General features: G+C 42.8%; 2 protein-coding genes across 6 annotated transcripts; one reads left to right on the top strand and one right to left on the bottom strand.

Annotated features, from left to right (window-relative positions):
- Positions 1-9,121: 9,121 nt before the first annotated feature.
- On the top strand, positions 9,122-17,339 carry LOC133110555 (homeobox protein TGIF2). Of its 5 annotated transcripts, none has more exons than XM_061220750.1 (3): positions 9,122-9,454; positions 11,427-11,641; positions 15,276-17,339. In XM_061220750.1, the coding sequence occupies exons 1-3, from the start codon at positions 9,436-9,438 to the stop codon at positions 16,173-16,175; spliced, it is 1,134 nt and encodes a 377-aa protein (XP_061076734.1). In that variant the 5' UTR covers positions 9,122-9,435; the 3' UTR covers positions 16,176-17,339. The 5 variants fall into 5 exon arrangements, with proteins under 5 accessions (XP_061076734.1, XP_061076735.1, XP_061076737.1 ...); XM_061220751.1 differs by lacking the exon at positions 9,122-9,454 and adding an exon at positions 9,655-9,694; XM_061220753.1 differs by lacking the exon at positions 9,122-9,454 and adding an exon at positions 9,667-9,740.
- A 2,768-nt stretch (positions 17,340-20,107) lies between these two features.
- On the bottom strand, positions 20,108-26,574 carry LOC133110564 (myosin regulatory light polypeptide 9-like). Its single transcript, XM_061220770.1, has 4 exons — positions 26,442-26,574; positions 22,185-22,394; positions 21,171-21,332; positions 20,108-21,043 (listed from the first exon to the last, which is right to left on the bottom strand). Exons 2-4 carry the CDS (start codon positions 22,366-22,368, stop codon positions 20,868-20,870), a joined length of 522 nt encoding a protein of 173 aa, XP_061076754.1. The 5' UTR covers positions 22,369-22,394; positions 26,442-26,574; the 3' UTR covers positions 20,108-20,867.
- Positions 26,575-27,345: the final 771 nt, after the last annotated feature.

The raw sequence follows: 27,345 nt of genomic DNA, 5'->3' as shown, positions 1-27,345 counted from the left end.
AGAGAAAAATCAGGATCGACTGTCAATAGCAACTGCAAACCTTAATTTAATTACGTTTTGTTTGTTTTTGGGGTTTTTTACCCTTTTGATGGGTTCTTACGACCTGGTTGAACAGGCAGCTGTAGCATTTTGAACAGAGTATAGCTCTGTGTGGTGTCACTTCAGCTTTTTTAATTATTATTTTTTTTTGGACCCGTGTTCTCTAGGGTGTGTAGAGACATTACACGACTGAAGCCACTGCTCTAGAAAGCAAGGCATTGAATGAAACTGAAGTCAACGTATACAACTTGTATAACATGCAGCAGCTTATCCTAACAGACGAAAATCATGATTTCTCAGCCGAGTTCATTTAACACAAGGAAAACTTTGAAGGAGGTACATATACCTGCATATGTAGATCTATGACAGTTCAGAAATATGTGCATTAATACGTTGCCAGCCACAGATGGTCCTTTACGTGATGTATACTAGATTTCATATCTGTGGGAGGAAGTCTTCATTGCCGTGCTGTTGATACAGTAAACGGTAATTCTGACCTCTAGGCTGGCTGTTGGTGAGGGCTCCCCCTGCTGGCTAGTCTTCACAACACACTTCCTTTGTCTCTTCAGACTCAGTTGGCAGGACCTATTGAGCGATACGGTGTACTGTGTGGTGGAGCAACAAAGATCATGTTTGAAATGAGTGGGGTGGGGATGGGTGGCAGTCTGTCATGTTACTGAATTTTCCTTTTTTTTGCCCCCACGTTGTACATCAGACTATCACCATTCTACTACCTTCCATTGTTTAAAGACGTCATTAAACCTCTGTTACTCTACATGCTTTTTTTGTCATCGTTATTATTTTAAATTATAATGATTTCTCATATTGCCCATAGAGTATGTATTACCGACTGTGGACACCATTACGGTGCCACACCGCAGTTATGAAATCACTTCGGCTCAAAGAGTGAAATTCTGTTTAGGTGAATGTTTTAAATCTGCTCTGCTCAGCCTTTTCAAATTTGATACTTTTTCCCCTCATTCTGCCAAAGCCTTTTTTGGGGCATGTGGTGTAGTGAGGAGGGTAAGCAGTCAGGATTAGGTATAAAAACATCCACTTGTGTCCTAGACATGGCCTGAGGAATTCTGCGATTAAGGCCCGGGCTTTGGGAGAGTTGATGAGGCCCATTAGGGGGTTGTCACTCAACATAAAACTAAAGTTCTCACTCATCATAAGGTCCTGTATGGTTTGGGAGGAGTAAGTGCTTTCATTCACAGGGTATTAAAGGATAAAATCAATTCTGATTTCAAAGTTGGGGCCAGTTCCATTTTAAATCCGTATCTACCGCACCAGGGCACATGGCTTGGGATTTTGCACATTGACATACTGCCTTGGGGACACAACCAGAGGACATGGAATAGAGTGAGACTGATCAATAAATATGAGCAAAGCGCTAATCCTGGAACATAGCCCGTGTTCACGTTTACTGGAATAGACTCCGTATCGATCAGAGTGTTTGCAGTGTCTCACTGTAAACAGAAAACGTCTATACGCTAAAGATGCCGTGCTATTCATATTCAGAGATATGAATGCACATAAGTGATTCGTACAAACTGTACAGAATTGGCCCTTTCACAGGTTGGGACATGTATTGACGTGCTGCGATGTATAAGCTAATTTCTACATTTGTGTGAAATCCATGAAGAACAAGCAGGATGATTTGAGCTGTGGGGTGTATTGATCAAAAAGAAACAGCTGCAGTCTTCAGCACCATATATGCTCTGTTATTTTCACTCCGCAGTCTCATGAGAGGCGAGTGCCATGTATTTATGATACTTCTGTATACAAATGTCAGGGAGATTTAAAGCAGTTTAAATGCACTGGCTCAGCAGGTTTCAAACATCAAATGGTATTTGCATAACCAGTTTGAAAAAGGCATAAACACAATTTGTGTAAAATCCCAGTTCCTCAAATGTATTTCTAGAACTTATTTTGGCTGATTTTTCGAAATTGGAATATCATTTAACATAGTTTATTTTCTCTTAATATTATGTGTGTGTAATGGAAAACCCTACATGAATAAAATAAGGATATTGGGTCACATTTAAAAAATAATTGTGTTCAGTTTAGAAATGTGTATTCTTAAAATACACATTTGTAGTATTACAATTTTAGAGATTTTGCTGTATAAAAAAAATAACATTTCAAGTTATACTTCAAGATATAAAGTTATGGTTTTATACACCTTTTTCATATTGGTTACTCATGAAATTACTGCTTGCATGATAAGGTAGAATTTGTCCATTTTTTATGCTAAATGGTTAAAATGTACTGTATGCATTTCAATAAGGTTCCAGAATATACCTTCATTACCATGTTATTGCATTCTAGGAAACTGTTTAATGCTGAATAACAGTAACAACATGCCACTGTCAAACCCTTGCTCATGTTGTAAAGGCAGAGCACATAGGAAAAAGTGAAAATTCAATACAAGTGTAACCACTAGAGGGCACCCAAGTATCTGCGTTGTGTAAGAATGACAAATGTAACCGCATGGTGCTACATCTGATAAGGAAAAATGAGACTGAGGATGTCCCGTGATGCAGCACTCGATTTTGTCAACATTAAGCACAGCTTTGTGGCATTAAGTCAGTACATGTGTTGGCATCGTTTCATAGCAGGCCGTAATTACAAGGAGCAATCTGAAAACAGAGCCACAATGGGGTCTTCCCTCAGTGTCTAGCTGCGCATCTCCAGCCCAGATTAAAGCCTGCAGCGCCCAGCTTTGAGATCAAGGTGTCTGTGTCAGAACGACGCCTGTGAAATGTCAAACTGAAAGGGGAGAGAAGCTCTACTGGACTGAGCTGCGTTCTAATCACCTAATAAAGGAATGAATATAGAACCGAGCAGCAGCGACTGAAATGGCCGTCATCTTTCCATTAGAGGAGAATTGGGTTGCAAAAAGCGGAGTATGCGGACTATTTGAATAGCATGTGCCAGTTTCTAACATAAACCGTGGCTTTTTTACTTTCTACGTACAAGTCCATTACCCCTGCAAACAACCCCATCCCCCCTGCGTTTTATTGTTTTACGGTCCCTCCTCTTATCAGGATTCACACCCCGGTCTGTCCTTTTGTTAGGGCTCGTTGCTTCATTCATTTCCTGCCCTTACCGAAGGACTGATGTGTACGGAGATGTGCGTCCGTTTGCTTTGGCAGCGCGTCGCCGTCCTCCGAACGAGACCCCCTCGTGGGCGTCTGCCGCAGCCCGTCGCGTGCGGGGAGATTAATCTGCCGATTGGCCGACAGGCTCGTAAGTCATGAACTCTCCTCCCACCCTCCTCGTCCTCAAGGTCTGCTAATAATAGCCCCCTCATATCGATTGGGTATTGAGCAGATTCGAGTGCCGTTCAGTCCTTCCTGCTTCTTATCCTTCCTTCTTTCCTACTCCTAGGATGTCGGACTGAAGAAGCCACCAGTCCTGCCTCTCTGCAGGCTGGAGGTCGGTATGTTCTGGAACAAATGCCCAACTATCGCTACACTTTACCACTGAGACATCGGGTTTTATGTGATTCCTTGACTCCTTGTCCACAGTACATTTCTCAAGTGCGGGTTGAGAAATTGTCGTTTCTTGCCCTCGTCTAGGTGGCCAATGTATTGAGTTAGCTCACCTAATACTCACAGCTTTAAGTCTCAGGTGGAATGCCACGCAGTATTTTCTCAGTGGGCCCAGTCATGGAATTTGGTGGATCTTTCATTTTAAGCAACAAATTCACCTCTGACCTTGAGTGTTGTTATTGTTGCTCTGTGAAAACAAAAGGGTATATATTACTGAACGTCAGAGGTATAAAAATGACAGAGTGATGTTTTCCCCCAAACCCCCCAGAGAATATAGTTGAGTAAATTATTGTAAAGCTGTCCATGGTTGGTCATGAAAATGCTAAGCCACTGAATAACATTATGTGATACGCAATTCTGTTATAGTTTATTGATACAAAGAATAATTCTCTTTTCAGGGAGAAGGGAACAGATGGGCCCATTAATACTCAATATCACAAAAAAGTACACAGAAAACCGCATATTAAATCAAGTTGTGACTGAAATTGAGTTTTTCTTATGTAGCCTTTGAATTAGTGATTTTGGTTAAATGTCATCTTGAAATAGATTCAGACAGATGGATGTGTCAACACTGCCAACTGTACACACACGTGACAGGAATTTGAATCATTTAATATACTCTGGGGGAGAGCAAGGGAGACTGGTAGTTTTGTCCTTGGAACACGAATGAAAGCGTGATGGACACGCGTTATTGTATCCGTGCAAGGCAGGGAGTATCCAAATATGATTATGAGGAGTGGAGAATGAGCTCACCTTGTACAAACGGATTCTGTTAAAATGACCGAAGCACAATCACCCAAAGACATTTCTGTGATTTGGAAACAGGGTTGGAGGTATGCCAAGCCTGGGTGAGGCCTAATGAACTCTCACCTTCCACAGTTGCCCCTCAGACAGGGTTCATCATGCAAGCAGATATTTATCAACTTATAACTTATAATTTGGTCCAGAGCCACCCGGAAAGTTCTACAGAACATTAGCCTTTTGTAAAGCATAGTAAAACAGGGCCCCAACAATAAATCCCAAGTTGCCCAGGGGAAGTCAAGGGGCGAATGAGGCTTTGTGATGCGAGAAACATTGGGTAGAGCTGCCCTGCCCACTCAGCGACTCACTGATATGAACCAATCACTGTTTTTTTATTGGCTTTGAAAAATCTAGCAAAATCTTGGATTGCTTTGAGCAAGTCGATGACTGACAGCTAATGGTAGCCCCATTATGAGGTTCATGAAGCACCAGCCACTCTTCACTGCAGGGCATAAGGAGACTCGAGGTCTCTGGCATCTCCTTCCATGAGTATCATGTGGTTGCAATATAAGGGCAAAGTTCTTGTTCATTTTGTATGTGTTTGGTAGAGAACGAGGTGCTGCAGGACTGTTCAGCACCAGGACTAGACTGATTGTTTTTAACATTGTGTCAAACTATATGTACTCTCAGTCATTCAAGGCGGTTACATGTCTGTATAGTCTCAAGGAAATGTTTTCACTTTTTTCAAATCACTTTTTCTTTTCTTTTTTTGTACCATTGTGTAAAAATAAGTCCACACCTTAGGACTGACTAATTTCAGTGTGATTTCCTTTTGAGATTTAGTCTGTGTTCATAGACTGACCACATAAATGACCAAATAAATTTGTAAGCATAAAGTATTTATTTTTTGTTGTTATTGTTTTTAAACTCAAGCCCCCGAATATTATGTCGATTTAAGAGCAACTGTATGAAATGTTTAGATCAAGAGGTGCTTTCTTGAGAATTAACATTGACATTCTGTCTGGTCTGATGCTTCAGCTTGAATTCAGGGTTTCCTTTTTTGAAGGAGGGGGTGATGGTTCATGTGTAGGCCTTGCCTGCAACTTGAATTTGGGGGTGACATTGTATAATTGCATAAATGCAGTCCTGTCACCTTCCTCAGAACTTCACTCCTCAGTCAAACTGAGGACTACAGATCTACAGATATCCCTACAGAAATACTTTCCCCCAAACTTCATTAGCAATGAATCTGTGGTACCATAAATGCCATGTCTGAGAGCTTTCAACCTAACCTTGGACTTGCCTTCAGTACAAAAGGGCTATAGACAGGGTGGAAGCCGAAAAGAGGCTGAACGGAAGAACTCAGAACCAGCTCTTCCCTTTTTTTCCCACTTTCTGAGGTGTGGGGGACAGTTTTTAAAAATGTATCACAAGAACTTCCCTGTCTCAAGGATGGCTTTTGACATGTTTCTCATTCAACAGTACAGGATACAAAGAGGGAATCCCTGGCTCAAGTTAATCTCTTCAGGGCTGATATTGGCAACAGGCCACACTGGATTATAAAGAACCTTTTTTAGACCTGACTCTCATAAGACTGACCAACATTTTTGGCCAGGGATAAGAGGTCAACATAGGGTATCTGTGTTATTTCTGACTCAAGGGAAAGTTTGTTTTTTAACCCCTTTTCCAGAGCAATCTGTTGCAATGGACGGTATCTGTGGCCCCCTACAGTCTTGGTCCAATGGACACTGAACAAGAGAAAATTCTCCCATGATTCTCTCCGATTATGCCATTGCTATCCTTCTCTGTAGGTTTTTTTTTGGGGGAGGGGGGGTCAGGCACATTGAAGAAGCAAAAGTCTTACCACAAGAATTAGTAGCAAAATTATTAATATTATCAATAATAAATATTTTATGAAATAAGCACATATTTTACTGACTAGAATTTGTCCTATATCAATAATGCTATACTATTTAGACTGTGTATGTTGGGGTTTTGCTGTTTAGTATGAAAATAAAAAAATACTGAGTAATAAATATGAGTGGATGTTTTCTGAATACCAAATTCTACTTTTCACGAGGCACCTTGTGGACATAGAACACCAATTTCTTAATATTGAAAATATCAATTATGATATGACAGACAAAATTGTAATCATAATATCTGTCCAAATTACTTGTTTTACCTTAACAATGTTATTGTAGCTTCTGATGCATTATCATGAATATCATTTTTTGAATAAGTCTTGAGAATCATGGCCATGCTCCTTAGACCCAGCAAGTCATTGTTGTCCCTTGTAGGGGACTTGAGTCACTGGTCTCAGTCTCAAGAACCACATACAGTGGTGTGAAAAAGTGTTGATTTCTTATTTTTATGCATGTTTGTCACACTTAAATGTTTCAGATCATCAAACAAATTTAAATATTAGTCAAAGACAACACAAGTAAACACAAAATGCAGTTTTTAAATGAAGGTTTTTATTATAAAAAAAATAAAAAAATCCAAACCTATATGGCCCTGTGTGAAAAAGTGATTGCCCCCCCTGTTAAAACATAACTTGTGGTTTATTAAACCTGAGTTCAATTTCTCTAGCCACACCCAGGCCTGATTACTGCCACACCTGTTCTCAATCAAGAAATCACTTAAATAGGACCTGCCTGACAAAGTGAAGTAGACCAAATGATCCTCAAAAGCTAGACATCATGCCAAGATCTAAAGAAATTCAGGAACAAATGAGAAAGAACGTAATTGAGATCTATCAGTCTGGAAAAGGTTATAAAGCCATTTCTAAATCTTTGGGACTCCAGCGAACCACAGTGAGAGCCATTATCCACAAATGGTGAAAACATGGAACAGTGGTGAACCTTCCCAGGAGTGGCCGGCCGACCAAAATTACCCCAAGAGTGCAGCGACGACTCATCCAAGAGATCACAAAAGACCCCATAACAACATCCAAAGAACTGCAGGCTTCACTTGCCTCAGTTAAGGTCAGTGTTCATGACTCCACCATAAGAAAGAGACTGGGCAAAAATGGCCTGCATGGCAGAGTTCCAAGACGAAAACCACTGCTGAGCAAAAAGAACATTAAGGCTTGTCTCAATTTTGCCAGAAAACATCTTGATGATCCCCAAGACTTTTGGGAAAAAAGGAACTTGGAAGGTGTGTGTCCCATTACATCTGGCGTAAAAGTAACACCGCATTTCAGAAAAAGAACATCATACCAACAGTAAAATATGGTGGTGGTAGTGTGATGGTCTTGGGCTGTTTTGCTGCTTCAGGACCTGGAAGACTTGCAGTGATAAATGGAACCATGAATTCTGCTGTCTACCAAAAAATCCTGAAGGAGAATGTCCGCTCATCTGTTTGTGACCTCAAGCTGAAACGAACTTGGGTTCTGCAGCAGGACAATGATCCAAAACACACCAGCAAGTCCACCTCTGAATGGCTGAAGAAAAACAAAATGAAGACTTGAGTGGCCTAGTCAAAGTCCTGACCTGAATCCTATTGAGATGCTGTGGCATGACCTTAAAAAGGCGGTTCATGCTCAAACCCTCCAATGTGGCTGAATTACAACAATTCTGCAAAGTTGAGTGGGCCAAAATTCCTCCACAGCGCTGTAAGAGACTCATTGCAAGTTATTGCAAACACTTGATTGCAGTTGTTGCTGCTAAGGGTGGCCCAACCAGTTATTAGGTTTAGGGGGCAATCACTTTTTCACACAGGGCCATGTAGGTTTGGATTTTTTTTTTTTCTCCCTTAATAATAAAAATCTTCATTTAAAAACTGCATTTTGTGTTTACTTGTGTTGTCTTTGACTAATATTTAAATTTGTTTAATGATCTGAAACATTTTAAGTGTGACAAATATGTAAAAAAATAAAAATAAAAATCAGGAAGGGGGCAAACACTTTTTCACACCACTGTATGCCTGCACTACAAAGGACAGTCAATAACAATAATCCTAAAACGTGGGCTTTTTCCTGAACCAACTGAAAAGAGAGGAACCTGCTCCCAAATATTAAGATGGGGAGAGAGAGAGAGAGAGAGAGAGAGAGAGAGAGCGAGAGAGAGAGAGAGAGAGACTCCAAACTCCAAACTCAAGTGGTACTATTGTGGCAGAAAGGGGACACCACAGGAGAAAATGTGTATTCTAATGCAGTTTTTGTCAGAAGGAAGGGGGATGGGGCCAAAGGTAGAAGTAGAACCAGGCTATCTGTGAGCATTAGGGAAGGCTCTGAATAGTCTGCTACCTGAATTTTTTCTATTATAAATTGCAGATGTTTGTTAAAATATGTCAACAGGTATAGAGAACATTTTTTCAGATAAGATACTTTTGGTTTCATTCATTTTGAGTGGTTCAGCCAACTCGCAAAGTAATTTGAAAACATCCATACATTCTGAATCTCAAGTGTGATATGTAAACAATGTTATTTAACATTGCAAAATCGTTCCAGTAACATCCGTGATATATTATTAGTATTATTAGCAGTAGTACGAGTAGTAGTAGTATTAATTGTACTTTGTGTTTTTTTTCAGTTAGCAGACAAGCATCGATATGGCAATTGATCATTCATATTTTAGCTGGACTCCATAACCCAAATCGCAAACAATTGAGCATGCCTGAATGCAATAAGTTTTCTGACGACTTGGGCCTTTTGACTTTTGAATAAGATGCTCTCTGTCAGTCACTCTGCGGATATCACGGGCTTGTCTGAAACAATTCTACCACTCTGATTGGACAGCACAGGCAGGAGAGGAGGGATTTTCCCAGCTGCGACTGTCAGATTGGCAACCCGTAGAACTAACTGGTTCTGCTGCATGCAGGTAGACAAGGGCTGCGTTACACAATTGATAAAACGCGAATATTGTTTTAGAATGAGATTGAGGTGAGGGGAAAAAGGAAAAGCGCTAATGAAAACTATATAAGAAACGCGAAAGAGAGTCGTAAAAGCGGAAGACAGAAGCCGTGAAAACGCATGCCATACCTTCTACGCTTGGAAATTCCCGTTTGTCAGTAGCTTGTTAGGAGCACGTATTTTGTGAAGAACTTCGAAGATCGCAGCCGGCCAGCGAAGAAACCCTCGATCTTTTTTAAAAGAATGAAAACCTTCAAGAGAGGTAAGGTGAATCGGGGCACGTTTGTCCATATTTTGTTTTTCGTTGTTGTTTTTTTTGGCTGCGGTTTGTGAGAACTGCGAAGTGTGGTCGACTGTTGATTTTAAAAGGAATGCGGCTTTTTGTTGCGAGCAAATGCAGCGTGTTTGTGTTTGAATTTGGAGGGACAGTTATCTTGGGAAGCAAGCATGGTGTCCATCTGGCGGAGCGAGGGAGAACAGTCCGGCTTGGAGAGGGCGTATGGTAGAATGGGGTTTCTTTGTACTAGCTAGCTAACTAGCTAAACACGGTGCGGGCAAGCAGCTGTAGCTAACTTATGAATCGGATGGTTTACGTCTTTCAGCTGCACGATTTCATTTCCTCTTTACGCCCGTAACAATAGTTATTGTTAGTTCTCCTGCTTATTATAGACGACAGAGCAGAACCATACTCTGTGCTAGCTAGTTACAAATCCAATAAATCCAATCGTAACGCTCCAACAAGCGGAGAACAAATGGCTCCTTTTAAACTTTTTCATTGTGATTCTCCGCTAGACTGTGTTAGTTAGCTTAATCACACAGTTTGCATCGTCGGTTTTGAGGCGGTGGGGTAAATATGCTATTAATCAAACAAGTGCACTGTTAGCCAGTTATTAAGCTTTCACTTCAGTGAATTGCTGTGGACGTGAGAATTGATTCGCCTCGTGCTTAAGTGTTTGCCGAGTTAGCTTGCTAGCTAGCTAGCATTAGGTGTTTCTTTCGCCAACATTTTTTTTTTGCATTGAGTTCATCCAGCACGTAAGCAACTGTGAATGGCGTGGTAGATACATTGCTTGCTAACGTGGTTTCATGACTAGTTCGTTATGTTTTGTCAAACTTTTTCCATGTTTTTTTGTTTTGTTTTTTTTGACAGAAGAAAATCTCACTAGCCCCCTCCCCCTTTCGAATCAGACCATCTGTCAGTTTTGGTTGCTTTTGAATGATAACTGCATAGGCCTTTCTTTTTACTTGATAAAAAACACATCAGTCGATGCCAAAAATCAGTGCACAAAACATATTTGAGTAGCTACATAGCTTTTAATTGCTTTAATCGCTAGTTGGCCTGTTGTGAATGCTTTTCCCCCTGCATTGCACGGCAGTCTACTTGTTTCAATACTGGTTGCTTCTTATAGCCCATGGAAAATGCAAAGATTATTTTATTATTATGCCAATGAACATTGGTTAGCAATGAATACTAGCTATAGCCAACAGCTGCACCAATTCAGTTTTATCTGCCTCGAGCGAGGAGAATTGGAACTTGCATCGTCGTGCGAGACGCGCACGGTTCCTTCACCAGTAGAACTGTTGATGGGCATTGTCCTCTTTGTCAAGAGAGGACGAAGGAATTCCCACAATCTAGCTGCTGCTGGAGATCAAATTTCACGGCGGGAGAGGATTTTACAGCGTAACGTTATGTGTTCTAGGATTCGCGAAAGTACTTTTCCAAGTGTTTGTAGCATGGTTTAAATTCCTTTAAGTTTTGATTGCATTGCATAATACTTTGTCAAAATAACGAGTGCATACGCGCACGTTTAATTTATATAACTTAAGTCACTATGGATAACAGCGTCTGCTAATATCCAATTGTCCATTGGCATTAACGTACCCTATAGGTGCAGCTTAGACTTGGTGGCTGCAAATGTCAGGTCAAACGCACAATAATAGTGTTGCACTCTGCACAGACGTCACCCTATTATGTCTATTTGCCTGAACCCTAAGTGCCTACCTAAAACCACACGTGGAATGCTTGCAAGGATAATTTTGATGGCTGTCCATGTCTGCAGTACCCCGTAACGTTTTTTCTGTTCATTTTTCCCAATTAAATTCTCCTTCATTTACTTTTCTTTGACTAAAAAGAATGCTGTCACATGGGGGTTTTCACAAATGAGTGACGATGACGGCAGATGCAGGGAAGACTTTGTGGGTTTATTGTTCATCTGTCCTTCTGTTTCTGTCAGCCTTGGAGGGTGAGCCAGAGTTCTCGACCATGTCGGACAGCGATGCTTGCGAGGATGACGGGGGCGGCTCCGGGAAGCGCAGGCGCCGCGGAAACCTACCGAAGGAAGCAGTGCAGGTCCTCCGCAGCTGGCTATACGAGCATCGCTTCAACGCATACCCGTCCGAACAGGAGAAGTTGAGTCTCTCTGGTCAAACCAGCCTCTCAGTGCTGCAGGTGAGCAACGTACTGAGAACGTGCAGATGACACGTTCACCCTGGTAACTAATCCCAAATTCGAGGGTGAGGAGAATTAAGCACTAGAGCAAAGTAGACCATAAACCGTGCAGTTAGATATTTAACGCAGAGCTGACCAGACTATGCCATTCAGTTAAATTAGTTCATGAGTTGAAAGCTGGTGTCACCTCATGTTTCCACTGGCTTTTCAGTTGGACCTAATATTTAATGCTGCACGTGCTTAAAGCTGTCTGAGCTGACGTGCAAATACTTGTCCCGTAACATTGCGTGCACCTTGATACTGTCAGCTAATCCCTGCCCTGGGGACATGCATTTCCTGCGCCTCTTATCAGGAGAGGAATTGTGCCCCGCTTGTCATGCAAATGCAGTTGCATTGCCTAGCCACCAACCCAAGAGATTCCTGTGCCTCTTCCCCCCCCCCCCCCCCCCCACCCACATGCCTTTGTGTGTATCGTGACATAGCACTAAGCCCATGGCATGGTCTGTGAGTACAGTGAGGTTCATTGGTTGCCTAGGTGTCCTTGAGTAAACGGTGCATTTACCTCTATTGCTCACAATTGTACACGAGGCTTTGGTACTTGATGGGAGAAGAATGCAATCTTTAACAAATGCTTTTGAAAAGTTCATAGAAAGACGAATCCCTGGTTATGGGTATGCACTTTGTTGTACGTCGCTCTGGATAAGAGCGTCTGCCAAATGCCATTAATGTAATGTAATGCTGCGACTGGGGCATGGTGGGCGTGTGCTTATGGGTCACTGCTGCTGAGAGGAGGGCCAGATATCAGGGAATTAGTTTGTTTTTACAAGCAATGAAGATTATGAGGAGAGGGCCGTGTGTGGGAACTACCAAAGAATATAAACCATCATGATTCATTTATCAATGAATATCGCCCATTAGTTTGCTTTACTTCATCCCCTGCATTAATGTTTGAAGTTACACCATGATGCATCCCAGATAAGGTTAATTAATCATTTGATGCATTAAAGTGAAGATGCTAGCCAGTAAAGTTCTTGTTTTTCCCCACTGAAGTGGGAAGCTGGTCTTGGTTGCACAGCACCTTTCTTCTGCGTTCAGTATAATGGAATGTCAGTCTGGCTGCTCGGTATTTCTGGCTCAAGACTTAATTCATGGTACTTATTTGGAGCCTTTCTGAAAACCTGTCTGTCACCACTAGAGGGAGCTCTGTTGTGACGCTTCAGTGAGACCTTGGATTGCTGGAGAAGAATGTTACTGATTTTTGACCTTATGTAACACTTCAATGTATCCTGCAGTACTAAGGAAATATACATTGTGTGTGAATTGTGATCGGGGAGATGATTGAATAGGCTACTTGTAATACATACTAAGAGGGTAGTTAACAAGTTGTCAATCGAGTCTGCACATGATGTCTCTCTTCTGGAGAATTGGTGTGTTTCGATCGCCAAACTTTGCATTGCTGCCCTAGAAAAGAGAATTTACTAAATGCCCGTTAAGTGAAAATGCTGCACCTCATCCTGAGAGAAATATTATCTGATTTTGAAAAGTACTTTATATTTTCAAGTGGAAACTTGGTGAGTTATTAAATTAATTTTAGTTGAGCACTTCTGGTAATGCAAGTTATATGAAGGGTGTCAGTTTCTAAATATGAAACCATGCTAAAAACAATCTTTTTTTAGAGGTCTGAAATATACAGGGATGTGCTTACTACTTTTTTGTCTAGTGGGATGTTAACTTTGCTGTATTCAGGAAAACTATACAAATATATAAATTTAAAAAAAAATACCCACACATAGTGTTAATTTGATTAAGTGATTCAATTAAACGAGCCTAGTAACATTGCTAATCAGTCCATGAGTCATCGTAGAGGTATAGCCAGCAAACTACATTTATAGCAATCTAGCCACCATTCATGGAATTGTGAGCTATTGTGTTTACAGGCTGTCAATAAATTATTTGTATTATTTGTACTATTTTCATGCTTGGGTGAAAATATAGCATCAGTGCTGTTAAAGGTACAGTAGGTCATTTCGGACTTGAGAGAGGAATTGCAGCAACAAACAACCTCAAACCACAACACTGTTCCCACAGTCTATGAATATAACGCGTAATATAAAGCGTTATTATACAGTTCAGTGTTCTCGTGCACTGTTTTGGAAAGCTGACCGTGACAAACGCAACAGAGGCTGCCGTCTTTTCGTTTCCTTTCTTTTAGTGCTCTATTAAGAAAATGTTCGCCGTACCGGTGACTTTATGAAATCTTATATATACCTTTTTAAAAGTTTTCCCTTTAACCAACTATATTATGAGCAAGCTAGTTATTTGGCGATGTAACTAGCTGGCTATATAACTGGGATATGATAGTCTACCACAAACGATGCAACTGTAACTTACAGTTTGAGAGAAATAAAGGTTTAGTTAAACACGGATGATTGAACACGTAAAGAGATAAAAGGAACCTGTAGGTGCCCAAATTGCAAACAAGCGATCACTGAAACTCCGTATGCTATTGCTTATCTAGTTGGAGAACAATACCAGTTCGCTATAACAAGCAAATTAGCGATTACTAGTTAGCTTCCTGAATTTACAAATATCCACCTGAGGCACAACGCGGCACAACGCTTGTTCACGATGCATCGCTACTATGTTCGTATTGCCTATATTTTATCTTAAGTGGATATTTGTAAATTTGTCAGGCTAATTATAGCTACCGATCGCGAACTGGTATTGTTTTATAACTAGATATGTAATTGGCTGTCATAGAACCCGTTTTCAACCAATCAACTTGAATTGTTACACAGCAGTACAATGTTTTGATGCAGAGTGACGGCCCGACAAATGTACCCTTTGAAACCCGAATTTCAGGACTATAAATACAGGCAGAGGGTGAGTCAACATGTCAGTGAGCCTTTTTCAACAATGGGAACGGATTTTCAATGGTCTTGTAACAATGTTTTAACACATCTTACCTAGTGTATCTTTAAGCAAGGATGAGAATGGAGATGTACATTCACTACATTCAGGGCCAGTTTGGTGGTGGTGGTGTAAATTCAATGATGTATTGAGTGATCATTAGCTAGGGAACTACAATTTGGCCTCCAAAACGTAATGCATGTTGGGAATTGGTGTCCCAGTTGTCAATATGAGTAACAACTGGTTAACTCACTAGCTTGTTGGCTACCTAGTGTCTTCACCTTGATGCAAAATGTAGCTGGTTATATTACTACTTTGCTATCAAGTACTGACTGGACAGACACTACTAAAATGATGATACCATGTAAGCTTGCTTGATGCAGACGTAGTGAAATAAAAACCTTGTATTGCTGATGTTGGCCAGCTAATGTTATCTAGCATTACAACTTTACAACTGTAGTGTAATTAGCTACAGTCATTCACTATGTCATGTATCAGTTCTCCTGTTAACCACAGTTCAGTGTACAACTAGAACTACTTCTGTTGTGTTTGCCTGCCAGTCACTGTGATCCCCCCCCCCCTTTCTTTTGTTTGTGTGTGTGTGTGTGTGTGTGTGTGTGTGTGTGTGTGTGTGTGTGTGTGTGTGTGTGTGTGTGTGTTACAGTTTTTTGGATTTACTTTGATCTGATTCTGTCTGCATTCCCCCCCCCCCCACCCCCTCCAGATCTGTAACTGGTTCATCAACGCTCGGAGGAGGCTTCTCCCAGACTTACTGCGGAAGGACGGCAAAGACCCCAATCAGTTCACCATCTCCCGACGGGCGGGGAAGGGAGACCTGCGGATGTCCGGAGGAGGAAGAGCCAGCTCCCCTGAGAGCGCCCCGTCCCCTGTGCCCCTCAGGCGGCCCTCGGTCATCCGGCCCGCCCCCACGCTGGACCTCAGTCTGCTGGGCAGCACGGCCACCGCCATCCTGACCTCGGGCCTGCTGAGCCGGGAGCCGGGCCCCACCCTGGGCCAGCCGGACACCCAGAGCCTGCTGAAGAGCGCCTCCTGCCCCTCGGCCCCCACCGCCCTCACCCGGGGGGGCACGGTGAGCCCCACAGGGGTCCTCTTCAACACCCCACCCCCCACGCCCCCGGAGCTGTGCCCCCAGGACTTCAGTGACCTGCGGCTGCTGGTGGACGCTGCTCTGCAGCGGGCCGCGGAGCTGGAGCTCCAGCAGAGCGCCAGGTCCCCCGCCCAGGACACGCTGACGGCGGGGGGAGCAGGACCTGCCCCTGCCCCTGCACCAGACGCGGCCCCTGCCCCTGCCCCACCCTCTCCCGAGGTCAGGGATACAGCAGACAACGTTTCAGCAAGTGGGTCCAGCCAGGAGGATAAGAACGCCACCTTGGTGCTAGACTCCCGCCTCAGCGCTACACAGACTACCGCTGTGGCTAGCCCAGCTCCCAGCATGCACCGGGCAGAAGCCCTGAGCACGACCCCAGGCCCCAGGGCCTACGAGGCCGGAGTGTGGAGTGTGGTTCGCAACGAGGCCAGGAAGTCTGCAGCAGCCTCCAGCTCCATACCCTGTGTTTGGGGGCCCCAGCATGCCCTGTGCCCTCTTCCAGAAGCTGTTAACTAGGGGCAGCAGGATCTAAGACCTAAACCCCCACAACACCACACACACACACACACACACACACACACACACACACACACACACACACACACACACACACACACACATGCAAACATACTCACAGACTCCTGAGGAACACAAATGCGATGAGATCAACAGGTATGAGATTCGCATTCCCAGTCCCCCCTCCTTATCTGGGTTATCTACCTTTTTAATGTCAGCCTCCACTCCTGATTGGACCCCTCTCTGGGAAGCAGCATCACCCCTGTGTGGCTTACACTGCAGTGGCTGCTGGGACAGGGTGCTTGTAGGGGGCTCTGAAACTGTCCATCAGGATTTGTTTGTGGGGGGGGGTTTTTTCCTTGTATTTTTTTGTGTGTTTTTTCTTCACAGAGGTTAGGGGTGGACATCTCGGGGTGAGGTTGTTCCATTTCTATCTGTACACCCACATTCCAAAGGTGTTTTTATCAGATTCTGGATAAATATACGCCATGCTACAAATCTGAGCTGGAACTTCAGACAGAGTACGCATAAACTAGTTTAGGGATTTCCCCCTTTTTATCGTTGGGAGTAGCTACCGAACAAGGAAGCAATTGTCCGTTTAACAGGCTCCTAAAATTTTAAGTAAATACAAATAGTATTTTCCCTTGTGTCTCAGTAAAGGCCCAGCGGTGAAACATGTTTGACCCTGGGATGTGACCATCCGCTGTCCTGTCAGGCAAAAAGCTTTCTCTTCTGATACTTTCCTCACGGCAACAAGAGCAGACGGTCTGTTGTGTGCCATTTCCACATGCACTTTACAAATGGAATGGGGAAGAAAGATTTTAGTTGTAAGGTCTGATCTGAGCTTTCCCCAGCTGGATTTCAGTCCAGCCCGCTGGAGCATCTCAGAAGATGAGGGAGGGGAAATTGGAGGAATTGTGCGCATAACTCCTTGAGTCTGATGGCTGTCTCACTGCCACGGACACTCCACTCCTGCACGCAATTCACAAATAGTTGCACAGTTGCTTTAAGATACGAGACCAAGAAATTTGCTGCGGGAGCAAGTCGACTGGATGTGTCGCTTTGTTCTCTTTTGTTCAGTGTTACTATATTTTTAAAGCATCACCACATAGATTATCTTTGTTTCGTTTTTTATATATATATATATATATATATATATATATATATATATATATATATATAAAGGACTGTTTATTATTAGGGACTGTCTGTAGTCTCGTATCTTGCATATTCTTTATATTTGTACATTTTTCTGCAACCTCCCAAAAAATTCCACAATGTGATGCCTGAGGGTCCACAATACATTTCAGCATCGTTTTTAAACCAGTGAAGATTATTCTTCATTGATGCGTTTGCCAGAGACATCAGTAGGGTGAACACAAGCTTGGACTGCAGACTGCCTAACTGTAGTGCAATTTCCTGTCATTTAACTTTGAGTTACAAAAGTAGTGATGTCATGTACAAATTGATGAGAGAAAATAAGATGTCTAGCCAAGACAAGTAACATTTTTAAGGCATTGTCCATCAAAACTGGAATGGAGACTTTGGGTAAAATGGTTGTATCCAAAGTGTCCTGTGACCCTGACGGTTACTGATGCCTTTGAATGTGTTACGAGTGAAATCATCTCAAACACTGATGAATGCCACCTGATATATTGCAGACCCAATTCATCTTTGTTAATTACAAAGCACCCGTCTCCTCTGTCTCCAGCCAAATACTTTCACTGGGTGAAATTTTCATGTTATCCCTTTCTTTTTTTATTCTTCCTGCAGAAAACCTTTCATTTCATATTCAGCTGTGAAACAATAGTAAGGTCTGGTGCTCGTACTTGGGGGGTAAAGCCAGGTGTGTTTACCCCCCCCCCGCCATTATGCTCTTAAGGGAGTGGGGATTCTGCTTCTGATACGTGTTCTGAACAAACCTGTAGTTTCCATGAAACTGACCGATTTTTGTCTGAGTCTCACAGATAATGCTGCTTCTTCTTCATCCTCTTTGCTCCTCCCGGTCTTGTCTTGGGTGTGTTGGTGGGTGATGAAGGGATGTTTTACGTGAAGGAGGTGGTGCAGGCATTGTGTAGCTCCGCGTTACACTTCTAGAGTAATGCAGGGGGCAAATCGACTTTTGAAAGCGATTGTGAAACGGCATGATACGATTATGTAATCCTGCTCATAACTTTTCTCATTCTAGCCTTAGCGGAAAGCCAGTTGTGATGTAATTCCATCACTCGCATGCTCGTGGGCGGATTGCTGGAGATGCTTTCCGAATAAAACGGGAATGAAACCAAGCGAAGTCTTAACGGCAGAGCGTTCTCTCAGAGTGTTCCCATTGTGACCATCGTCTCGCAGGTAGAGACGTGCACGGATATAGCTTTCGTAGCTTTCGGTTTTCTCTGTCCCTTGTGGGGTTGAGGGGTCCGGAATATTTACTGTATGAAGTAGTGCTGAGAAGGATCAGTCTGGTGGTTTTAACATGCGTGTCCAGTGCTTCTAATGAGAGACTTTCTGCCACCCAGCCCTATTTGTGTGTATCTACGGAACTTGCTGTGATGCTGGAATCTTTCCCCCTCCTCCCTCCACTCAAAAAGAAAACCGTTTCATATGTAGCTGCTGAATGAATGTTGGGCCATAGATGCCAATGTGAAGCGCATGAGTAATTTTTGTTTCTGGTTAAGTTTTTCTTTTTGTTAAGAGTTTTCTGGCATGTACTGTGGCACAAACAAGCCTAGCATAGCTATTCTATTTGACCAAATGCATTATAATGACCTTTTAACGTTTCACTTTAGCATGGGTGAATACTGACCAGGAGCTGGCCGTCTTGCCTTATGTGAGATCAGGAAGGGGGCATAGTTACCCTGCCTTCATGTAAACCTTTGGATAGTCTGTGCAATATATGGGAAGAAACCTTTCAAACCTTTCATTTTGTAGCCTTAATGTGTTTTGTACAAACATTTCAGAGAATAAAGGTCCAGTTTTTCTTATCCCTCTGTGTTGTTTTTTTTGGTCTGTTGCAGTTTATTCATTTCTGGCTTGGTGTAGTTTTCCCTTTCCACACCAAGGATTTCATCATTTTGATTAAGCTGTCAAAAAGTAAAGTTTGCTATAAGTAGGATATGAACAAAACCTCCCACTGTCAGAGAAAAGGCTCCCATAGTGCCCTTTGCTTTCACTTCCAGTAAGTAGTCAATCATGTGATCTGGCTTATGTTCACTAAAGTTGAAAGACCCCGCTCATTGATTTGCTACAGATACATTTTCCACTTCACGAGCAGTGGAATGCAGAATACAGGATGCTAGTAACCCTTCATGGATGAAGGGGTGTGCTTCTGTTGGGAGTGTTGGATCTCCTGTGTCAGCAGTTAACATCATGCTGTAATCCCAGGACTCAATTTCATATGCGCTTGCTCGAAGCCAGCTATAAATAACCAGCATTATTTTCAGGGTTAATGTTTTGTATGCAGGAAAAAATACACTGCGTTTTATAAACCCAGATATTCCAGTCTTTTCTAAAGATTATTACAATGGCCAGTGACCCAGTCTTTCAGTGTCTGGTATTTTTGTAATACTTAATACTTAGCTACATTAATCCTTTAATTATTATACTGTGATACTTTAATAATAACTAATTTAATAATTATAATACTTTGGTATTTTCACACTAGTTTTTTTTTTCTTCTTTTTTTTTCTTCAATCCGCTTCCTGGAAAATGGGTTGTCCCCATTGAGATTTTCAGTCATTGTGTGCCAGTCTGCGCCATGTTGATCAAATGTTTGTCAATTTGACTCCCCACCCTTCAATAATTGCCCTCAAAAGATAGGTTTCACTTAAGGGTCATATCACTGAAGCTAGTGCTGCTCTAACTTCCGTTTCAGTTTGTCTTTAATTTGAATTACCCTGTTATCTATACTACTTGATGTCAAACATGGACAAGAATAGTTTTAGATGGGAACATTTTATTCTTCCAATACAGAATACAAAAGTTAGACAACTGCATGTAGTGCAGTGGTAAAATTATTCCTTCATACTGAATGAATGAGGCATTTGAAGACATATTTCCTTTAAAAAAATAAAAATAAAAAAAAAATAAAGAAAAAAGGTCCTTCCATGGTCCAGAATGAAACGGCAAGTAGCAGTAATAATGTTGCTGATTTAAAAAAGAAAATGTCTTCATAATTTCACAAAGGCCATGCTTGTTCCATTGCAACATGCAACTGCTAGTAAGCAGTCAATAAGACGGACCTTGGCAAAGGCTGGGCTGCCCAACCCTGTTCCTGGTGATCTACTGTCCTGTAGGTTTTCATTTCAACCCTAATCTGCCACACCTGTTTCTACTGATTCACAGCTCATTGAGATCTCCAGCTGTTGAATAAGGTGTGATTGGTTGAGCTTGGCCTACAGGACCAGGGTTGGGCAGCCCTGAACTATGGCATACCTGTCAGTGTATGGAGGGAATGGCATGTTACAGATGCCAGCTAAACCCTTTTGAATTGCTGTCAGGTCACTGGACAAAAAAGGTGAGAAATCTGAACAACATTTGGTAGGGGATTTGGACTTGTGGGCAGAGGGAGGACTACAATTTTTGGAGTCGCTGCATTCCAACGATCTCTGCAACTGAGGTGAAAGAGAGATAGGTGGGTGCACCGTTTTTGTACACCAGAGAGGACGGATCGGGCGGAGAGCAGAAGAGGGGCACGGCCTAAATGTCATCCTTATCTTTGGCCCCGTGCTTGAGGATGCGGGTGAACTCGGCGTAGTTGAAGTTGCCCTTCTTGTCGATGGGCGCCTCGCGGAACAGTTCGTCCACCTCCTCGTCGGTGAAGCGGTCGCCCATGGTGGTGAGGAGCTCGCGAAGATGGTCCTCATGGATGACCCCTGCACAGCAACACATTACAGAAGAAAGCCCTCAGCACATGCTACACAGCCCGTTTAATGCGTTTCTGCTCAGGAGAACGCGTGCACAGGAACGTGGGAGGGATGTGAGCGGGGGCGCGGATCGTACCGGACCCCTCCTCGTCGAAGCAGGCGAAGGCGTTGCGGATGACGTCCTCAGGGTCGGTCCCGTTGAGCCGCTCGCCGAACATGGTGAGGAACATGGTGAAGTTTATGGGCCCCGGAGCCTCACTCATCATCCCCTCCAGGTACTCGTCAGACGGGTTCTTACCTACCAATCAGAATGCGTTAAACACAAAATATCACCTGTGTGTGGCATGTTCTCTGTTTGAATAGATTATCTGTCTGAATAAGGCTGTTGATAAAAGATATACTAATCTTAGTATTTTGACTATCTGCATGGAAATAATCTGTTCAGACACTGCGGCTTGCTCTCAGAGAATGACGTATGATCGGGTCTCCGCCACACACTCTGTGCCTGTGCAGCCTGTGCTGTGAAAAGAAGCACCTGGTCCGCACCGGCTGTTCTAAAGAAGAACCTCAAGAGCCGGCAGTAGGGAGAATGCTTGTACATAGTTCATAAATTGGATATTCCATCATTTTTAATAAACGATAACAATGCAAAAGCCAGAGCAGAATGGTTGTAAATACCCTACTCTATATGAAAGTGAGACAAAGCACCCACGATAACATAGCTGGGAAGAAGTCTGCTCCGGTTTAATATGAAAAATATGGGTTTGTACTCTTGGTTAGTTTTCAATTTCAGTTTCAATCATGATTCTATATAGTATCTGATCATTAATTCTGTCTATGATATCTGTGAGATGCTAGCAAAATACTTGGGAAAGATGGGAATTGTATTACAACATCAAATTGGAGGACTGGGTTTGCAGAGCATGACAGTAAATGTAAAATGTAAAAACATTATATTTAATGGAAATTGAGCAAAATCTTTCTTACATAACGATCACAAAAATCATAAGCATCTGTTTGCTAGTTTTAAGGCTACAACTTGACAATTGTATACTGAAATTATTTAAGTATCTATCCCTTGATCAACAGTTAAATACGTATGAATGCTGATGAATACAGCTGAGCACAGTGGACAGCGCTGCTCTCTCACCTAGAGAGGCCAGCATGTCGTGCAGGTCCTCCTTGTCGATGAAGCCGTCGCGATTCTGGTCGATCATGTTGAAGGCCTCCTTGAACTCCTGGATCTGGGACTGGTCGAACATGGCAAAGACGTTGGAAGTCGCCCTCTGGGGGCGCTTCTTGGTGGTCTTCCCCTTGGCGCGTTTGCTCGACATGGTGGCGGTGTTGTGTCTGGCTGGACCTGAGCAGGTGTAGCAACATGCAGGTTTGACAATTAGGACGGATACGGAGGGTTGCTGCAGAACTGAGGCACTAGGTCGGGATACAGAAAGCACAATAAAAATGGAGTATGTGATTGCATTACGGTTCTGGCAATATAAACCTCAGTGGATTGCAGTGTGCATGTGTTTAACAGACACTTATCCAAGGCAACTTGCATGGCTAACTTTGTTTTCTCAGTATTCAACCAGTTATTAAACTTAATAACTGGTTGAACCATGTTACCACCAATAACTGCAAACCAAACACACATATATTTTGAAGAATTACAATTCTAGCCCACTTTTCTTTGAAGAGCTGCTTTAATTCAGACAAATTAGTAGGTTTCCAACAAGCAGTCTATGCCACAATAAAAATAAATTCCAGAAAAGATGATTTAAAAAATGTTGTTGAAATATGTAATGTAGAACAGTTGGAACAGTGGTCAATCTTCCCGGGAGTATTCGGCATGCCAAAATTTTAGAAAAGATTATTAAAATGTTTTTGTTGAAATACGTATATCAGCCTGGAAAGGGCTACAAAGCCATATATAAGGCAATGGGACTCCAATGAACCATAGTGAGAGCCATTCTCTCCAAATGTAGAACACTTGAAACAGTGGTGAATCTTCCCAGGAGTATTTGGCCTGCCAAAATCTCTCCAAGAGTGCAGGGGAATTGCATCCAAGAAGTCACAAAAGATCCCAGAATAACATCAGAAGAACTGCAGGCCTCTCTAGCCTCAGCTTAGGTCAGTGTTCATGACCTAAGCTGAGGCTAGAGAGGCCTGCGGTTCTTCTAATCAAAAATTTGATTCATGGGAGAGTATCAAGGCAGAAACCACTGTTTACCAAAACAAGCATCAATGTTCATCTCACATTTGGAGTGGCCTTGTCAAAGTCCTGACATGAACCCAATAGAGATGCAGTGGCAGTACCTGAAATGAGCAGTACTCAAAAACATACCAATTTGTCTGAATTAAAGCAGTCCTAAGAATTCTTCCTCAGCAATGAGAAAGCCTGATGATATCAAATTATAGGAAACGTTTGGTTGCAGTTATGCAGTTATGTTCACTTTAATGGGGCAGGTACTTTTTTGTAAGGATGATATATTGGTGTTTAGTAATTTCTTTCCATTACTCAATCACTGGGCAAATACGTTTTCACAGCACTATTGTATCTATTTTACAGCTGGGTATTTCACTGGAGCAATTTCAGCCTATTTCCTTGACCAAGAAATTAAAAGGCTACCCCACCTGTAACTTGTACCTTCAGTCTCCAAACTACCAAGACCTGTTCACTAAGCATGATACTAAAATGGCAACACTGTTATAATGTAATGCGCACAGAGCCTACTGAATATAGATGCATGCTAATGCAGAGTGTGGCTCACATTTCACCTGCGCAGCTTGGTTCCAAATGCCATGCTGCCGTGGGACTTCCTGTGACAGGTGTGTGGAGCAGAGAGAACAGAGCCTGTGTAATCTTCTGTGTCAGTCACAATGAGCCACGGGGGGCTGCGTCCGACCGGCACTAAGGAAGCGTGGCTGTGCCCTGATACAGCTGGGTGGTGACTGAAACGCACTTTACTCTTAACTGCTCTTGCGGGAGGGAATGTGTCATTTTAGCTTCTCACGATTGACATTTGATGCTAACAGATTGAACAATGTAATTACCGATTCAAGGGATTGAAAATAATTTCCTGGTTCTTTATTTTATACATATACCACTGGTGTGCAATGCCCATAGCATGCAAATTAAAACTAATATGATGCAATGCATAATTAACTGCATATCTAGCATAATAATATTTTTTTTTATGAACTCTTCTGTGAGAGGGAAATCTAGTGCAGAGCACCCCCATATAGTTTGACATGTCTTTGTCTAGTCTTCACAGACTGCGTCTGAGAATTTCTAGAATACGGCACAAAAAAAAACCAACAACTGCGGCCTCCCTGGAGTTCTGAAATGAAAGGCTAGAAGCTGCCTCTCTGGCCTATTGGAAAAGTTCCCCCCCAGGCAGAGGGGCAGATGGGGGTTCAGTACTTCAGTATTGCCCAACAGAAATGGCTTTTGAACTCACCCTGCCCCTTGTGGCCACAGAACACAAATCTGTCAACAGGAGATAGGCTGCAGAAGGCTCGGTATGCCAAGTGGTCGCTAGGCATTTCTGATGAAGTACACACGCCCCCCCGCCCCCCGCCCCCCTACTAACAGCAGTGTCCCTTGACAACCATTTCAACAGGGATCCTTAGGTACAGACTGATAAGTTAAGCTAATAAAGGTTATCTTCACCTGCCTTCATGCCCTTACCAAGAATACAGTGCTGCACTGTCTCCCACTATCTGAGGTCCACTGTAAAACAAATTGGCTCCAGTGTGGGTGATATAATTCTGACCACATTAGCACCCAGCATTGATCTCAGATGCAAATACATCAATGTTAAACGCAAGCTGCTTGGACCAGTCTCCTCCCATTTAACCCTGTTTAACCATGTCAGCAAACTGAAATACTCACATCTGACACCTAGATCAACATCACAGAGCCTCACTATTTCACACCCTCTTTGAGTACAGTGACACCAACGCTACTGTCTCACAAAGTGTTTCATTCTATATGATCCCGTATAGAGGTGTTTGGCAACTCATCAGAGGCAAAAGTCGAGGACATTGATACTGTTCCCTTGCTATTTTTCAGCAGATATTCAATAGCTATTCCCTTTATTCGTCTTGGTGTTTGTGTTCATTTTGGCTCCGTCCCACACATTCTCCCAGAAAGCGGGCTGACGCTGTAATTGAGGAAGCCGAAAACAAAACAGAGGCCAGGTCCTTTCAGAGAGATAAGGAATTCTGGGCCGGCTGCAGTTTTAGCCCAGGGCCTCAGGCGTTCGGGCACTCCTTTAAAAAAGTATCCCCTTCTATGGTGCCGATCGTTATCAGAGTGGCATGGTGGAGTTCTCAGGGGGTGTTTTTTCTCTGCACAAACCCTGCATCTCCCAGAACTGACATTTTAAGCACCACGATGTCCTTCTCATTCCGGTTCCAGTACCATTTTGGGGGGTAAAATGACTGGCTCCTTTGTCCGGTAAGGACAGCTGGCCACTAACTCAAAGCAATTAAGGTTTGGTTGTGTGTTAGGACTGTGACCGTCGCCCTGGTGAGAGTGGTCCAACTCTCACCAGGGCGACAGTCTTTCCTTTCATCATTGTCCTAGACCAACACACGTTCGCAACTGAACGTCCAAATTGTATGATTTTAAATATGTGTAAAAGTAAATGCAAAAGAACAATGTTAGCGCTGCACAAATTGTTCCCTATACCACATGGACAGACAGCCATAAAAACCTTGCCCTGGATACTTTGCTTATGATGTATTTTAAATGCATGATATTAATATTTCTACATCACATTCCTGATACATTCTTATCCCTTTCTGCCCTTAAACAGCAGCCATGATGCTCTCAAGTTGTCGGGGATCACTGCCAATGTGGCCAATGCTTGGAGGGCCTGAGAGAGCAGGGATTGGACAGCAGTACTCCATCTTTGACCCATCTCTCTATGGTCGCTCATCAGTCTTCCAGTACTTTCTGCTGACTGCACACATCCACAGGTAATACGAACAGCAGGAATCCATTAAAACACTGCTACGTTAATGTATCCCTATGAAGGCATTGAGAGGATGACAAATTAGGACCCATGTAATTGTGTTAAAGCTTTTGAATTGCGCAGAGCTAAATGGGTCACAGCCCTGAGAAATTCCTCAGCCTAATCCTGTGTGATCAGTAGTAAGCCTCGGTTTTGAAAGACTAGTAGCCCCATATCAACAGAAAGTTGCCTGTTTCTGTTGTCCGTTGTTCAGCTCTGGTTCACATCTTCTCAGTCCAGCATGCAAGGGTTACTCACGCAATTCAGGCTCTCTGCTCCACCCTCAATGCTGTCAGTGTTACAGAGAAATGAAACTTTCCTCCATTCGCATGCACAATGAGAGCCCCTTCCCTACAGACAACACAGAAAGAAACAGACAGACATCTCACCTTGGTGTTTTTTTCAGGTAGTGATTATTTTGAAAACCCTTGCGCCTTTGTCTGCTCTCACTTCCAAGGAAGGCAGTCAGTTCACTAACGAAAAAGTTTGTTTAAAGCATCAGCCTGGTAGCGCACGCCCCTCTTCTCCATCCCGGCCAATCACGAGCTGAGGCTCCTCCAAACAGAGCCGGCCCACCTCGGGGATTTACCCATACAAGGGAAAAGAATGTGCAGGCTGCGGCCTGCCACCACCACAGTGGATTTCGGGATATTTGGGAGTTGCACAGAAATTGCAGGAACTCAGATAAGGCTGCCTTATTTAGGGAAAAGAGGCAGTGTGTGTTTTGGTGGTTTACATCTGGCAGAGGGTGACACAGGGGTTGTGTCCACTGCATTTTTTCACTAGAGACGAAGCAGATGGAACTGTTTGTTAGGCTGGGGGACTCCTTAATAAGGCAGTCGCTTCAACCATGTTTGAAGCTGTGGGGAACAACCGTGCTATCTTCCCTTTGTAGTGGCTGGGATGGTTCATTCTAAAAAATAAAAAAATAAAAAATTCCAAAAGTTTTAATGGTTTGTTTTAGAGGATGGGTAAGCAGGCCAAGACTACAGTTAAATTTCTTTTTAATGGTATCAACTAATTCACGGCCAAAAGACAGTTACATCCATCACTGTGCCTACAAACTGTTACATTTCAATAGAGTTTTGCATCTTTTTGTGAGATTCTTCACATACAATTTATGACTCTCCTTCTATTAAATGTTTTTAGAAGGAATCTGTACATATGCAGGACTTGTATATTGGTTCTTGGCTTGCATAGTTGACAGGGAATGTTCTCTAGCTGTATTGCTCATATTCATTTGGTGAATGTATTTATTGTATTTTACATTGTATTTCATGTAAAACAAGAGAA

Source organism: Conger conger, chromosome 14 (genome assembly GCF_963514075.1).
Source record: "Conger conger chromosome 14, fConCon1.1, whole genome shotgun sequence".
In the NCBI taxonomy this organism is placed as follows: Eukaryota; Metazoa; Chordata; class Actinopteri; order Anguilliformes; family Congridae; genus Conger; species Conger conger.
Note: the sequence above shows the minus strand (reverse complement) of the source record. Positions and strands in the feature narration are given on the sequence as shown.

What these genes read in the sequence shown, in the direction of transcription:
- LOC133110564 (XM_061220770.1), bottom strand. Translation starts at nt 22,368, where the DNA reads ATGTCGAGCAAACGCGCCAAGGGGAAGACCACCAAGAAGCGCCCCCAG. An exon ending in CGACATGCTGGCCTCTCTAG is followed by an intron (nt 21,333 to 22,184) that starts GTGAGAGAGCAG and finishes TCTGATTGGTAG; the next exon opens with GTAAGAACCCGTCTGACGAG. An exon ending in CTTCGACGAGGAGGGGTCCG is followed by an intron (nt 21,044 to 21,170) that starts GTACGATCCGCG and finishes GTTGCTGTGCAG; the next exon opens with GGGTCATCCATGAGGACCAT.
- LOC133110555 (XM_061220750.1), top strand. An exon ending in CCAGCCTCTCAGTGCTGCAG is followed by an intron (nt 11,642 to 15,275) that starts GTGAGCAACGTA and finishes CACCCCCTCCAG; the next exon opens with ATCTGTAACTGGTTCATCAA.